This window comes from Lygodium microphyllum, chromosome 13, assembly GCF_053477565.2.
Source record: "Lygodium microphyllum isolate KBCC chromosome 13, Lygodium_microphyllum_v1.1.10, whole genome shotgun sequence".
Lineage (NCBI taxonomy): Eukaryota > Viridiplantae > Streptophyta > Polypodiopsida > Schizaeales > Lygodiaceae > Lygodium > Lygodium microphyllum.
Window position 1 is genome coordinate 26,473,038 of NC_141147.1, and position 17,880 is coordinate 26,490,917.

Here is a 17,880-nt window from a genome sequence, read left to right on the forward strand (position 1 = left end):
AGTTCAAGTGCTTAAGCATCTAATTATTGACACATGCAACAACACTAGGATATAAAAGGCCAAAGACAATTCTTTCTTGAGCTCTAAGAGCATACCTTCCTTTTGTATATGATATCTATATTTACTTAGAAATGATGAGAAGAAGTACCTAAAACAGAGGAAATGGTACCTATAAAACAAAATGTGTGTAGAGGGCTTTAAACTTGCTAAGTTTAGCTCTCTAACTCGAGCTTTAATCATCGCTTAAAATTGGCAAGAAATCGATTTGCAGATGCAAAAGAATGCTCGATCTTCATTCATGCCACCTCAAGTAGAGATGAAGAGAAAACAACACAACATTAGCAAGAATGGGCCAAGCATGAAGACATCCTTATGTTTTGATCGATCTTCACTTGAGAGAGAGAGAGAGAGAGAGAGATAGAGAGAGAGTATGTGTGTGTGTGTGTGTGTGATTGATTGAATGAAAGTTGAAAGCTAGGGTAGCAAGAAGACGGGTTCAAAGAAGGAGAGAACATCAACCCATCTCTTGGGGCTACTGACTTGATGCACAAGGATGGTCTCTTTGACTAGCTCATGAGCACAAGCCCCTCCATGCTCAGGGTGGTCATAGAAGAGAGGCTTCTTGTTGACCCTATGCTTGGCCTTCCCTCCTTTATTCAACCTATCACCCACAACCTTATCCTCATGTCCTTCCTCACTTGGATCCTTAACAAGAGACAAGTTCCCCAAGTACTCAACGAGATCCCATGACAGCACATACCCCATTCCTGCCATGTAATTGCTGTATGCATCCTCATTCTCGCATGGCAGCACATAGCCATAGTACAGATCCTGCCTCGGCTGATCCATGAGCGAGCGCACGAGATTGGCAAGCCGTACGTACGAGTCATCCTCGATCTTCATCACATAGTCATGCTTGAATCTGGTGTCATTGGAGATCTTAGACAGGAAGTGGTGGGTTGCCATGGCTCGGTCCTGCGTGTCTACCATCACAATGTCATTGAAGAGCCTGGATTCTAGCCCCACATAGACGGTGTCCTGCTGTGTGGGAGGATCTCCTATGACAAAGACCACATCAATGGAGGCTGTGGGGGTGGTCTGCAGGCTGTAGGCCATTCTGAGGAGGCTCCTGAGCTCAAAGCTCGAGGGCTGGGTGAAGATGGCAAGCAGTAGGGTGAGGGTGGGGGAAGGGGTAAGGCACCTGATGGAGAGGCCAGGAGTGTCCCTGGGGTTGTAGAGGCCTGTGGAGCTGGAATTGCAAGGGGGGCAGCTGACATAGACCTGATTCTCTTTGAATGTGATGACGGCCCTGTTCTCCTCCAGAAGCTCCTGATGTCTGGTGGGGTTGAAAGAGGTGGAGGTCATCTTGAGGAAGATGTTGCTGCTGCTGTGGGCGCTGCCGGTGCTGGGAGCGATGGCCGAGGAGCTTCTGCTTGCCCATGAGCCAAGGGCTTGCACAAGGTGGAGATCAGGGCCAAGGGCAAAGAGGGTGTATGAGATGGCAAGGATGAAGAAGAGGAGCAGAAAGGCCCAAATACAGGTAAGGATAGGGGATTTGCTGGATTTCCGAGATTTGGAACCCATGTATGGAGACTAAAGGTATGCTTCGGATGTCACACACACACACACGAATGATTCAGCCAGAGCCACAAGTGGGCGCTCAGCAAATCTCTGTCTGTCCCTCTGCCTGTGTGTTCCTTTTGCTCAGTATACATTGCCAACAAGCCACATGATGTGTGTCTGATCATGCAGGCAGAGAGACCTTTTATCACATGAAGACGTAAGGCTTCAATCAGAAACCCCAACTCCCATGGAAGAAAAATGCATCAGCTTCAGCCAGCCTTGCGTGATGAGTGCTCCATAATTGCCTGGTGATTGTCCTTTAGACTTCTTGCCTTGGCACGTCTCTCTCTCTCTCTCTCTCTCTCTGTGTTTGTACCTTGATTGTCCTGTGCCGCAAAGAGAGACCCACCACTGAAAGAACGCTCGTGAGTCGTGATTTGCTCAGCGGCAAGAAACACACATCGTGGGGGGCCGGGGGGGGGGGGGGGAGGGAGCCCGGGCTTCTCTCCCAAAAAAATATGAGTTCTGTTACAAATTTTAAAATCCCCCCGACTTTACAACAAAATTAGCGACTCCAACTCCCAAGGAAGCAAAGTCTAACGATCATGCACACGTTCAGCTGGTGCAGGCTTTCGATCTCCAAGTCAATGGAATGCATCGAGATGTATAAATACTAACCTCTCATACATCAGGTCGAGATATATATCAGGCATTATTCACTTGCTAGTCCAGCACACACCCTCCTTGTTCACACCCTCCTTGTTCAAGGCTTAACAACTTCATTGGAGTTGTTCATGAGAGTGGGGGGGGGGGGGGGGGGGGGAGTGCAATTTATTCAAGGGCGGGAGGGAGTGCAAACTATTGAAGTTGTTCATGAGAGTTGGGGTTTGGGGGGGGGGGGGGGGGGGGAGGCTTAACAACTTCATTGGAGTTGTTCATGAGAGTTGGGGGGGGGGGGGGGGGGTGCAAATTATTCAAGGGCGGGAGGGAGTGCAAACTATTGGAGTTGTTCATGAGAGTTAGGGGGGGGGGGGGGGTGCAAATTATTCAAGGGCGGGAGGGAGTGCAAACTATTGGAGTTGTTCATGAGAGTTAGGGGGGGCGGGGGAGGGGGGCAAGGAGTGCAAATTATTCAAGGGCGGGAGGGAGTGCAAACTATTCACTTGGTCAGACCTGTGTTGGGTAGGTTAAAGCAATCATAAAACTTCCATCAAAGACCACATGTAAAGTGGTCTCTTTGGCCTCTCACATGGCTTAGCATTTGACCATCGAGACTCACATGATTGTTTTTGTTTAGGTTATTTTCTTCTTGAGTTTAAATGGATGGCTTGTTTTTTTTAAGGTTATTTTCTTCTCGAGTTTAAATGGATGGCTTAGCATTTGACCATCGAGACTCACATGATTGTTTTTGTTTAGGTTATTTTCTTCTTGAGTTTAAATATGTTTGTTCTCAAAATGGATGGCTTATTTTGAAGACTTCCACATGTCTCCTTCTTGTTGGGTTGTGTTTGCATTATGTTTTTTTACCTTTTGCATTTTCTCTCACTCTCACTCTCTCTTCTTATGTAGGTGATTATCCATGAGTCCGTAGCCACATTTGACACATAGAATGCCCTAAACACAAAACTTCTTGAGATTTGTTTAGAGTTTTTGCATGGTTAAGGAATCTCAAGTGAAATTTTAACCAAGAAATCCAAGGCCATGTGTCTTGCATAAATCTCTTTCATCTAATGGCTAATCAAGAGTAATGGATGTATATGTGTATTTTGCACTTGGATCTCTCTATTTGTCATGGATAGGGAATAGAACATTCTTCTCCTTAGGGGATTCAAAGTTTCATGTATGTGTAGAAAACCTTATAAAGGTTTGACCTCAAGTATTCTACCTAAAGAACTTAAGCTAGTTAGAAAAGCTTTGGTTGATAGATTGATTATGACTTTGGAGGGATCTTCCTTTTATAGCCTGAAAATATGGTTTGATCGGCATGTTCAACCATTTTATGAACCTTTTCTGGTTAGCCAGGGAATATTTCAGAGAATATTCCCTTTACTATGGGAGTGCTGCTCCTAGACCCTTATTAGGGGTGGAGGGGCACTAGCCCTTCTAAGACCCCCCAAGCCAGGGCTATTTCTACGGCCCTCGAATTCTGAAATAGGGGTCTCTAAAAACTCCCACACCTTGTAACTCGATGCAATGTGCCTTGAGTTGCTACAAAGTTAACTACTCTGTCTAATCAAAGGCTAGATCTATAAAAGTCACATTTTTGCTATCTAGTCATATAAACCTTATTTGGCATACAAGTCATGACCCATTTAACTAATGTCCAACCACAAGCTCACACATGGCTACTTCTCATATGGGAACCTTACAACTTTGAGCACCATGGATGATTAGTTGCACCTTACAAGGGTGGGGTATTGAGCATATCTAACACCTTCCCTCAATGTCCACCTTCATTCACTACATCCTCAGCCCAACGTCGAGTCTTTGAGGATGATGAACTCGAAAAGGTCCTTCATAAGAGCTTTGGTAAAAATAATTGCTCCATTTTTCCTTGTTGGAGAGTAGACAAGCTCTATTATCCCATCCTCAATCAAATCACACATACAGTGATACTAGATTTTAATGTGTTTGGTGCATGTATGAAAAACTAGAGCTTTATTGGATCTCATCTTGTGCTTTCATCTCGGGGAAGTTGATATATGTATATCCTCTATATCACATGAGTTCAATGCCTATTTATAAATATTCTTATTTGTGAATTTTTTATGAATAAAACATAACCCTTTTCTATTCAATTTGTAAATAATCCCTTTATATTACATATTTTTGTATATAAAATATGTATTAAATGGTATTTTAAAAATACATTATTTTGAATCCACGTGATGTACACATATATTCATAAGTAACTTCCCCGAGGCTTTCATATGCCATAGGATCATCCTTAACCATATTGCTTCACATGCAACAAAACAAGTTATCTTGTACTCTGCTTTAGTAGAAGACAATGCCACTATTGGTTGCTTCTTACTAATTTGAGAGAAGATTCTTGAACTCCAAGAGAAACAATATCTAGAAATTGACTTTCTGGAAACAATCCATCATTTTCCCAGTTTGAGTCACAGTTTAACAAAAAAGAACTTTTGGAACCATATGTGATACCATAGTCAAGAGTTCCTTTCAAAATTTTGAGCACTTGCATCCCAACTTTCCAATGACTTTCTAGTAGTTTGTTTGAGAACTTGTTCAAAATACCAATTGTAAAACTTATATCTAGCACAAATAGATGAGACTATCGACGACCAACCTCTTGTGCCTCCCAATGTTTGTCTATTGTTGATGTATCCTTAATGCATAACTTCTCATAGACCTCTACAGCTGTAGCCATTACCTTGCACTTAGTCATGCCAAATGCTTTTAAGATCTCCCATGCATGTTTTATCTTGAGAGATGAAGATTTTGCTAGGCTCTTGCTAGACTTCCATCCCCAAACAATAGTGCAATAATCCCAAGTCTATCATTTCAAACCCAAATCTCAAAGCTTGTGGTGTTTGATGGATCATATCTTCATGGTTACTTATAATATGAAGGTTGTCCACATATAGCACAATTATTGTAAACTTTTTACTATCCTTATAAATATACAAGCTAGTATTTGAGGCACATTTATTGAACTTTAAGCTAAAAAAGAACTTATCTATTTGTTGGCACCATGTTCAAGGGACTTGCTTAAGCCCATACAATAGCTTTTTTAGCTTATAAAATTTGTTTTTAGAATGGAAGTTCTCAAACCATAGTGGTTGAGCCATGTACATCTCCTCCTTGGGGTCACCATTCGAGAATTGTAATTTAACATCCATTTGGTAATTTGGCCACTTATTGTGAGGCCACTACAAATATTGTGCAAATAGTGGTCATTCTCACATTTGGAGTAGATTTCTCCTCATCATGTGAAGACAATATTTCCTCTTTCTTGAGGATAGGAATAGTGTTTGGGATAGGCTCATAATGGATTACTTCACTTGATGATAAAGTAGAAGAACGTGTTTTTTCCTTGTCTATTGTATATGACTACTCCTTGGACACCACATCACTACGTGTTATGATCTTCTTTGCCTCTCGATCATACACTTTTGTAAGCCTTTTGCTTATCACTATAACCAAATAATATACATTTTGTATTTTTTTCTTTTACTTTATTCCTCTTATTCTTTGAAACATGTACATAACATTCATATCCAAAAGTTCTAAAGTGTGAGATGGATGGTTTCTTGCAAGTACAGTTTTCATGAGGGGTTTTTCCCTTGAAAGACTTTGTATAACTTTGATTGTGAATGTAGACTGCAATATTAACTGCTTCAACTCAAAATTAGTGTGTGTGTGCACGCAGCACAAGGTGGAAAGAAGGAGCAAGAAGCAGCAATCTTCTTCTTCTTCTTCTTCTTCTTCTTCTTCTTCTTCTTCTTCTTCTCTCTCTCTCTCTCTCTCTCTCTCTCTCTCTCTCTCTCTCTCTCTCTCTCTCTCTCTCTCTCTCTCTCTCTCTCTCTCTCTCTCTCTCTCTCTCAGAGGTGCCAATGCATCTCTATGTGCTCTACAATGGACTCTAACTAGATGTGGTACCTGTCGTACAAATCGGTTGACTAATCCATTTTTCTCAAGCATCACACTATATCCATCAGTGGAGAATCCTATAAGCTTAGATTTCAATAGACTAAAGCTTTGTAAAAAATCTAAGAGCCCAGCATGAAATCATTGTCTTATTCCATTATGTGTTTTCAATAATAATAAAAATCTATTACGTACATATTCATTGCCCTTATCACATAAATATGTATAGATATGATCATGTGGTGATAATTAGAAACATCAGTGCTCTCCTCCACCATTAGTGAGTCAAAGGGACTTTCACAAATCTTTGCCTTTGATTTCTCATAGAAGTATTTGTAACATGCCTCGAAACACATATGAGTAGAAGATGAAGAAAGGTAGGATAGCTATGTGAATTCTTTGTTTGCCATCTACATCATGTGTAGCATAGCTCCATAGAAACTACACTCTCCAATGTTCTTGATACACATGATGGCCCTTTGCTTTTTTTGACATTGAGCCTTCATAGTCTGACTATATCCACATGTCCCTTATATTGCTCTCTTACTTCCTGTATGCTTTGTAGTATTTTCACATTTTGTTCCATGTGAATGTCATCTTCCTCCTCTTCTAGCCTCATATAGGCATATCCTCAATTGATTTTCTCTTTTGCACAAAAGCCATTGAGAGGCTTAATTGTTGAGAACCCTTTAAAAGACAGCCCAATTCTTGTAAAGAAGGCCACAACTTCAAATGGAGCTAATCACTATCAATAACAATAAGGTTATTGGCTTCAACTAAAGAAATAACTTTCAAAGGTCATATAATTTATTTTATATCATACATATCTTAGTAAGATCAAGGTTTCACCCCTCCATGTCAAAGAAAAGTTTTTTCATTTCTTAGTCAAATTCGAGTCAGAAATACCATACTTTTTCTATGGAAAAAGGCAAATAAAAGAATAATGAGGATATCCTTGATAGTAAACATGAGAACAAAAGATTTTTTATTTGCATACCTTGTCCCACCATGAAGATAAATCAACTTTTTTGAAGACATAATGATGGATCATACAACTATAAGTTGTATATTAGCATGCGATTATTCCAACTTATTTTAATAATCTCATGAATTAGTTTAGAAATATGATGGCATGATACATAATTCTTATATATGTTATTGCACAATAGTCCAACTTATGCATAATCAAGATGGTTCCTACTACAATGATTTTTTAAATATAAGCCACCATGTAAGTCATTTGACCAAGAGTACCAATCAAAAGACTTTGAGTACCTATGTTCCAATGATACATGTAAAGATTTTACGTTATATGATAGTCACTCTAAGAAACATTTCTAAAAAAAGAAAACTAGTTGAATATCTCTGCTTGTTAAGCAATATGACTACTATCGATAATGGCTTTTGTTAACCCTGGCACAAAGAAAGCAAAAGAAAATAAAAAAAACACAAGACAAAGCAAAAAAGGCGGCCTAACAGAAAAATAGGAGGAAAATGGCCAAAAGCACAAGGAGCAAATTTAAAAGTCCAGGGCAAGTGCAAATGGGAAAAGGTGCATCTTAAATATAAAAGCGCACACTAAATCCTTGCAAAAGAGCGCAAGGATCCCTCCTATGCAATTTGTAAATGTAGACAAGCATGAGTGAAGGAACAATGAAAATAGGAAAGGGACTAGGGAAAGAGGACCTATGCTAAAATGGCCAGTCATGTAAAAAAGGGATGGCCACCCAAGGAGGAGGTAGGGCATGTATAAAAGGCAAAAAGTGAATGAAGAAGCTCATTCTTGTGTGTGGCCAAAACTAGCTCTCTTCTTCTTCTTCTTGTTCTTGCTTGTGCTTGTGCTTGTGCTTGAGAGAAGGAGTGAGGGAGTGAGTGTGTAAGGGTGAGGGACCATGGTGGAGAAACTCTCCATATTCTCCTCTCTTCTTTTTCTCTTTTCTTCTCTTCTCTTGTCTCATGCGTAGCAATGGAGCTTGGAGCTTGAGGATCAAGCTTTGCTTGAGCTTGCACCTTGGATCGTGGAGTTACCAAAGAGCTTGTGGGAGGAGGCAACTCGATCAGGTATGAAGGTAAGCTCACTACACTCGTAGGTGTGAGAGTGTGCAAGACTATGTGAGAGGTAGCCATTGCACTTGGCTTGAAACACTTGAAACAAGTCCTGCACAATTCATGTGATAAACTGCCTATCAACTTAAAACTTTAAATTAAGAATACTTTAGTCCTTATATCTAGTCTTAGGCAACCCTTAAGATATCTTTTAGTAGAAATAACATCTCTAGTCTGCACACATGAGGCCACTATTCAAGGTTATGCTCAAACCTATAAACTTATTAAAGGGCCTTAAGTTTTCTTGTTTTTCTCCTTATAAACTCACTTTGAATTAAATCTCTTTGTCTCACTTTTTTGTTTTTCATTTTTCCAATACGCATAGCTAACTGGTGCCTCTTAATGTTTTGTTTTTGTGTCCAACCTTTCACTCTCATGCCTTTTTACATAGATAACTCTTTCAACTATGGTAACTTGAACCCTTTGGTAGGTGCCTCAAAACCCTTTCTAAATCAATCCTTCATGAGACTCCTCACTCAAAGCACTAACTTTTCATATCATACAAACTCCTCAGTAAAATAGAGATCCATGTGTTAAGCACTAACTTTACATATCATACGGACTCCTTAGTACAATGCATGCATGTGTTAAGCTTAAATTATACTAATGAGAATGGTCTCACAAAAGTGATATCTTCAATGTCAAATCTTCACTATGTTGTAAGCCTTTGTCCATAAACAATTGTAGTACAACCACTCTATTTTTAAAAGAGATGCTAGGATAAGGAACTACACCCTTTCATGAATGCCTTGCATTTCACTTTGTAAGTCCATTTATAGCTAATGGATTTTTTCCTTCAAGTAGACTAACCAAATCCCATGTGTCATTTTTAGCCAATGCTTTGTATTTCTCATCCATGGCAATACACCAATTTTTACCTCTAACTACCTCATTGAACTTTATATGTTCTTTGTAACCCATAACTTTGGTCATGTAGGAAAAATTTCTAGCCACTATAAGTCAACCTATCAACAAGATTTCTATGCAATTGTCTTTCATGAGGAGGTACATACTTGCTTTGTCTTACTCCAAGTGTCATGACAAATTGTATATCCTATTCACTATCAAGATTGTCACTACTAGGTGACTCATATCCAAATGTAAGTAGGCTAGTAACATCATCAAACATATTCTCTTTGCCTTTATCTAATCTCCCCTCACTAACATATCCATGTTGGTGGATGCAGAACCATGACTACATAGCCATCCTATTCAAGGACTGACAATAGAAGACAGATTTCCTATAGGTCCACTCACTAGAAGGATAATTTTTAGCATTATTATGACTGGCTGGTCCATCAGAAACCATTGTATTTTTGCCACCATACCATGATGCCAACTCATCAAATACTACATCCCTACTGATTAGTGTCTCACGAGTAGATGGATTGTAGCACTTATAAGCTTTTTTGTCCTGTGCATAACCAAGAAAGACACTCTTAATAGATTTTTTATCTAACTTCTTTCTCTTCTCATTAGGTACATGTACATAAGTAATGCAACCAAATACTTTAAGGTGCCTCATATTCAATTTATAGCCAAACAATTTCTCATGTTGTGTAAGATCATGAATGCCAATTGTAGGTGTTCTATTCAAAACATAAACTGCAGTTACAACTGTTGCACTCCAATAACCATTTGAAAAATTCTTGTCTTTGAGCATGGCCCTTGCAGGTTCCATAAGAACTTGATTTTTTCTATCTACCACACCACTCTATTGTGGTGTATAACTATATGTAAGTTTCCTTTTAATGCCATACTTAGCCAAGTACATGTCAAACTCCCAATAAACATATTCACCACCTCCTCCATTAGATCTCAAGAATGAGATATAATATACAAGTTCATTTTTAGCATGTGTTTTGAAATCCTTGAAGACATTTAGCACCTCATCTTTATGATTCACAATATACAACCATGTATACGTACTAAAATCATTAATAAATGATACATAATATTTGGCACCACCAAAAGATCATTATGGGTTGGACCCCATACATTTGAATGCACTAACTACAAAGGTCTAGAACTATTTTTGACATGTCTGACAAATAGAAACCTTGCTTGCTTTCCAAACTAACAAGTGGAACATACATGTCCTAAATTTGTATACTTGAACTTTTGCAAACCAAGTACAATATTCTTTTACTGCATAGTTTTCAACATTTGTATATTTACATGACCAATGCACTTATGCCAAATTTCTGCATCTCTAACTACTCCATTATCATGGGTGAACATGGCTACCTATAACTCAAGAATAGATGCATCCAAAGTAAACATCCTACCATCTCTTTTGCCTTTATCAATCAATTTGTAGCCATTTTCATACTCTTCTATAAAACAACAATCTCTATTGAATCTAACTTGGGGATGCTACTCTGTTGCCATTTATTCAACATATAGTACTAGATTCTTAGTGATAGATGGCACATGTAACACATCATACAGACTCTTCTTCTTGTCATCATGCATAACTAATCGTACAACACCTATATATGTTGAATATCATGCTATGTATCATCTGGCAAGAACCACCTCTGCCTCTTGGTGATCTCCCCTTGCCTCTAAAGGATCTTGAACCTCACTGGCCTTGTGCATTTGAACTCCGTGATGCATTCTATTGTTGCTGTCCACAAGTATTCTGAGTATCACATGACTGTGTGAAAGGATCCATGAGCTCTGCCACCTCTAGATCTTTGACTATAGTAGAAGAGGGTATATCTACTATGAGAGATAATCAAACTTGTATTCAAGACAAGCTTGACCTCCTCATGTAGTACCAAAGCAAGTAACTCATCCCAATTTGGGGGGTTTTTCCTTACAAAGATCAACATATCAAAGGCCTTATATTCCTTTCCCAAACCATTCAAGGTGATTGCAATCGTGCCATCATCATCAACTTTGGAATCAATAGTAGCAAGCTTATCTACAATGGTTTTAATCTTTGTTGTATAAGCCTGGATGATCCTGCCATTTCTGGTCATATTATTAAAATGCTGTTTGAGCTATGTTTTTTGTGCATGAGTAATATTACCATAATTCTTCATAATAATTTTCCAAGCATCCTATGGCGACTAACAACTAGTAATCTACATACCCATTGCATTTGAGATTCATAAAGAGAACCAATGTAACACTTTGCTAGCTCTTTCTAACCATTGGCTACTATGAGCTCTCACTTTCTTTGCAGTCGGATTTTTTTTGGGAGTCTTGGTTCATCTTCATCTCTTGTGCAAAGATCCCAATAGCCTCTTCCAATTGAGAATTTTTGCATCCTAAACTTATATAAAGCAAAGTTTTTATTGTCAAGATTCTCCCCCACAATCTGAGTAATATTGTCAGTACCTGTTGTTTGCCATATCTTTAGTTGTATTGTTCATTGCAATGTCAATGCCCAACTCCATGTAGTCCAATATGTCTTTTCACTAATTAAAAGACTTGCATAACATCCAAAAAACTCATGTACATTTATAGGTACTCTACATTCAGTTTAGTCCCTAGCTTGATCTAGATGTGTAGCATAGACATCGATTCATCCAAGAAATTCATGCACATTTATAGGTATCCTACATTCATTTTAGTCTAACTCAATCTAAACATGTAGCACAAACATCAATTCATCAATAGAAATCTAAAAAATGTTCAATTAAGTAGTATAGGCATGCCATTGTTTAGACAAGACAGTTTTGGTTTAAGAGTTAATGACAATAAAATCTTTGCAATACCCAATGATATTTCAGCTTTGAACATGCCAAGCATCTTCAAAAATTCATCATAACATCTGTGTAGTAGCATTTCAAGTAGGTACCATTGATTGCATACAGGTCATGTAGATATCTTCCAACATCATAGACAACAATCTAAAGCAACTAGCAGTAAAACCTCTACAATAACCAATGTATTCTTTGCTCATAGTAGCCTCAAAACATAATTGACATGTTTTGTAACCTTTGGGACTCAATATACAGGGACATATGAGCATTAATGGTTGTCCACACAACTACTAGCATTGATCAAAGAGAATTCTCATGCCTATAAATAGCCAACCCTCTACTATAACTAGTTGTAAATTAGTCCAAATCTCAACATTCAGTGCTCATAGCATTCCAAACACTATCCCACAACCATGTGGTAGTATCCAATCATTAATGAGCATAAATACATGCTTCAATAGGTTCCATACATCACACACAAGCTATTACAGATTGAGGATAGCACCTTGCCTATCAAATACATTTAGTTCTCAGCTTTAGCTCCTCATAACCATGCCCCAAATGTATGAGAATGATGTTATGTTAGTTGCCAAAAAACTATATTTTTGGTGTTGGGTATGCTAATGTAAAGCATTTAATGGACCAAAATCTTCTCATTAGTGTAGAACTGGCATATATTTTCAGCTTCACACTAATTCATATAGGTTATTTGGCTACTGCTTATAGCTCTTCAATGAGCACTTACCAAGTGCTAGATAGGCTCCACAATATAGGTTGTGTGTGTGCGTGTGCATGTGCATGCGTGTGTGTGTGTGTGAATGTGTGAACCACAAGAACTAAATGTGGTTGCCTTATTCAACTTGGTGCTACCCCCTTTGACATTCAAAAACAAGCGCATATGTTTGTTGATCATGTTGCCATTCTGACATAAATGCTAATCGTGATGAGCTCAACATCTTACACAAACTATCATAAATTCAATATAGCACCTTGCTTATTATCAAATACCTTCAACAATAATCTTTAGCTCCTCTCATAACCATGCCCCAAAAGTATGAGAATGATGCTATGTTAGTTGCCAACTATCTCATTGATGTTGGGTATGCTAATGTCAAGCATTTAATGGGCTAAAATCTTCCAATCAATGCATACATAAAACTTGCATAGATTTTCAGCTTTACATTGATTTCTATAGGTTATTTGGTTGTTGCCTACGGCTCTTCAATGAGAAATTAACAAGTTCTAGATAGGCTTCACAATATGGGCCATATATGTCCATCAACCACAAGGGCTAAAGATGCTTGCCTTATTCAACTTGGTGCTACCCCCTTTGACATTCAAAAACAGGTGTAGATGCTTGTTGATTATGCTATCATACTAACGTAAATGCTAATCATAATGAGCTCAACCACAAGCTCCAATTCAAACCAATAAACCCTCTTTACATGCCTCAATATAGGCCTTTGATAGATGTAGGCTCCAAAAACACACTTACCATTTAAGTGCAAGTTATGGGCTTTGATAGATGTAGGCTCCAAAAACACACTTATCCATACCATTTAAGTGCAAGCTATGGCTACCAATGTTGTAGGCCAATCTTTTCCACAAGTTGTAGGTCTGGGTCACCCTCCACCTCTTAGCTTTTTCAAGATTGAGCTCCTGTACACTATGAAGCTGAGCTCTCTAGCTTTGATACCATATCAAAAGAATAGGGATGAGATAGACAAAGACATGGAGCTATAAACTAAGAGAGCAGTGTACTCTTACATTCTTCCATTACTCCATCTTACTATGTAATCCACATCAATTGAGTAACAAGTGTAAAGAGCTAGGTCTATCAACTAACCATAGTTAAATCACTATAGTTAACCTACCCAACTTATTCAATGCACACACATGTTTAGTCGAGCTAGGCTACAATTGTTTAGTGTCTATTTCCATAAGTACTATTGAGCTTGAATCTCAACAATATTAGTGTTTTAGAAGATAAGGATGATATGCATGGTTGGAATTAAGCTTTTGGAATTTAATGATATGTGAGAATTTGAAAGCTCAATGAAATCAAAGAGGGCTAAGAAAGGTTCACCTTTAGTGACTCATTGAATTACTAAACTCACCTTTTACAATTTCTTGGGTATTTCAATGTATAAGATCAACAAGACATCAAATTTCAGAAATTGCCCAATTATATAGGTAGGAAATCACTGAAAATTTTAGACAACAATGTACTTGCATCCATGTATCAATCATGGAAAGTATAAATCAACAAAAGCAAACTAATGGGTTGAATCATCAAACTCATAATGATGGAGATTCAATCTTCAATGGATAGGAATCAAAATTCAGTCAATAAATTCTAATAATTTCAATCAAGCAATGAGGGTGTACTCAATCCAACCTCTCCCTCAGCAATTAGTTATTCTTGAGCAAATGGAAATTGAGAGATTAGAAGAAAATAGATTATGTATCTTTTTCAACACTTGATGAAGAAGAATGCTGAGATTGTTGACCAAATTCCATCATAATACTTGATGGGAAATCCATATGAAGCCTCCATTGATAAGGAATCTACTTGAAGTCTTCAAATAGCAATAAGAGTTCCAATTTTGAACAAAGACCTTTAATAATGGTTGAAGAGAAGTCCATGCTCCATAAAAATACTTCAATCCTTGATTAGAATCAAGAGTTCATGAAGATTCAAGACATTATTGAAACATTCAAGAAGAGGGAAATTCCATGATTCTTTATAGATTGCTTCAATTTGATTAATTTTTCATGTCTGGCCTTGTTATTACTTCCCTAGAGTAAAATACTTCATAATCCCCATGATTTGAACCTAAATTGATCAAAGATGTGAAGAAATTTGTGGTGGTTGCCCTATTTTTCCCAAACTAGAAAGACAAAAGTACACCAAATCTTGCCAAAATGCTTTAATGTTTAATCCTTAATCCATGTTGAAGGTTAAAAATAGTACTCAAAAAGAGATTGAATAGAGGCCCCATGAAAATTTAAGGATTCAATCAAGAGATTGTTTGTTGTCTCCATAAACCCCATAGCTAGGATTTGAATGAAGCTTCAAGAGTGAATAATGATTCAATATCTGAAGATTCAAGTAAGAGAAGGCATCCTAGAGCTTAGACGCATAAAATCCCCAAGACATCTTCCAGAAATTTAGCACTAGTATCCTGAGATTTCAACAAGAAAGAAAGAGAATCCACCATAATTGACCTCAAGAAGCTTGAATATGATCAAATCTTACTAGAACTTTGATGATATGGAGTGTATAATTCAACCTTTCAAGCCTTGTGATGAAGCACAATCAACATGCAATGATCAGTAGTAGCATCTTGAAATTTTTTGCATGATTCACATTCAATTCCTTGGTTGTCCACATGGCTATAGCTGCTCCCATGCTAATCAAAATTGTGCTCTTCATGGTCCTAGGGATGAGAAGAATCAGGTTATGCACTCTAAGAAGGAACATCAAGTTGAAGAATTTACCATAGAATTGTGAAGTTGAGAGAAGAAAGAGAGAACATTGGCTTAACAAAAATTAACCCTACTTAATCTTTTCTTAATCTCTATTAACAAGAATTAGACCGAGAATCTCCAAAATGGACCTCATCTTGACCATGAGCTGCTAATATTTCCAAGAATTTGTCATTCTTTCTTCAAATCTTCTCGAAATCAAGAACCCCAGAAATAATCAAGACTAACTGTAGAGAACCTTGACTAGTTACGGTTTGAACTGTACCAAGTCCTACGACCAAATCTTACACTCCAACTATCTTGTATGGTACCACTGACAAGATCTAAGCTTGAAAAATACTTTGCCAATGGATCAAAAGAAAGGCTTTGATACCACTGAAATGAACTTATCTTATCTTGAATTAAAATACCAAGAAAATCAAGAAAACACAATATGAATCAACTTGCCATAGAGTTGCCATAGTTGAACTTGTATTAACTATAGTACAAGGTAGCCATAGTTAAACTGAATCAATGTACAATGATAATAAAGATGACATGCTGCTACGAGAAATCCAGCCCTTGCAATGGTGGGCATTGAGTATCCACTCTCAATGTTGGTGGGAAAGATAAGAAACCTGCAACCTCCTAGAAATGGAGAAGTTTACAAATAACAAAAGGTCCCTTACATTGGCACCCTCTGGCCTTTTATACTTCAGCCTAAATTGAGCCATTTTCCTAAACTAAGGGTACAAATTTTATTTTTTTACACCACAACTAGCCATAGCCATGACATAGCTACAACATAAATTTGTATTGACTACAACATAAGGTAACCATAGTTGAATTGAATCAATACACAATGAGAATCAAGATGAGACGTTGCTATAAGAAATCCATCCCTTGCAATGGTGGGCATTGAGTATCCACCCTCAACGTTGGTGGGGAATGTGAGAAACCTTGAAGATCCTAGAAATGGATAAGTTTAGAAATGTACAAAAGATCCCTTACATTGGCACCCTCTTTCCTTTTATACTCTAGCCTACAGTAAGCTAGTTCCCTAAACTAAGGATATGAAAATCGTTTTATAACACTAGTGCAATAAAAAAATATTAAAGACCATTTACTTTTCTATTTATTTGTCTTTTTATGCCCATCATCATTCATTTTACTTTCATTTGGTAGGGGTTTCTTATCAACCATTTTAATCCCTACCATGCCCTAAGGAGACCAAAGCATCAGCTTCAGGCCTAACTCAAACCTAAGAAACTACTAAGCTATCGCAAGGCAATCCATAGATATGTCATTTTTATTTTTCTTTATTCTCCATAGCTAGATCTCATCCCAAAGAGGATAGGGCATTATCTGCAAGACTGGACCTATGCCCTCACAAGGCAACAAATATCTTCTAGCTTTTATGTTTTTCCTTTCTCTATGAAGAGACTTGAAGGATTTTAGCTCGTAGAAAAATCACTAAAAAATCAACCTCTCATCCACTATGGGTCAGCATACTAGGCTATCTACTTTATAGAAGAGAGTCTGACACCTATTGAATCACGCTAGCTAGAATGACACTCACATTTAACTTATGAACACCCTCAATAAAGGGGAAAGCAATGGATGCATCCCTCCCTAGAAGATCACTTGATCCCTAGCCCACATATTGGCCTCAAATCCATGCCACACTTCATGAATAATCCCTACCCCTTACCTCAAACCAAAATGACAAACACAACAATGCAAGATGATAGAGACACCTAATGTCAAAAAGAAATGTGAACCAAAAAGCCTACATAACAAAGCTTCATAATAGTACATAGGTCAAAAGCATCCACACCTAAGAAGGGAAATGGAACAATCCTCTTAGCCTAATGAGATATATCTAAAATACACAACATTTAGCAACAGAGAGCTAAGAACACTCCCTCAACTTTTGCAAATCATTCATAATGCACAATTTTTAGACCAAGGGACGGACCACTTAGGCCTCTATGCTAAATACATCATATTATTGGGCAATCCCTTGCATAAATATCAAGGATGTGCCTAATGTATATAATGTTGAACAATCTGATGTATTCAAGATAGAATTGGGAGGTAGTCTATAGCTACCTAACTCATATTGACACGAACCGTCCAAAGAATGATATTTTAGCAAGTGAGCCCAAAGTATCCTTGGGCTAATATCATCAAATAATTGCAAAAAGACCTTGAGATCATAGTTAAAGAATGCATCTCCAACATAAGCATAATTTTCCAAAGAATCTTCAAAGTGATTCCATTGACAAGGAATTAACTGGTAAGTTGCCAACTCAAATGTCCCAAGTATATCTAGAGCAGCATAATACTACATATGTTACATATGTAAAATGGGGTCACATATAGTGTGGATCCCATTCAGCTAATTGACTACCAA

The 17,880-nt window shown here is 37.8% G+C and overlaps 1 protein-coding gene across 1 annotated transcript; it reads right to left on the reverse strand.

The window, feature by feature from the left end:
* Positions 1-278: 278 nt before the first annotated feature.
* Positions 279-2,023, reverse strand: LOC148026443 (Galactosyltransferase family protein). Its single transcript, XM_087690452.1, has one exon. The coding sequence runs from the start codon at positions 1,582-1,584 to the stop codon at positions 475-477; it is 1,110 nt and encodes a 369-aa protein (XP_087546578.1). The 5' UTR covers positions 1,585-2,023; the 3' UTR covers positions 279-474.
* Positions 2,024-17,880: the final 15,857 nt, after the last annotated feature.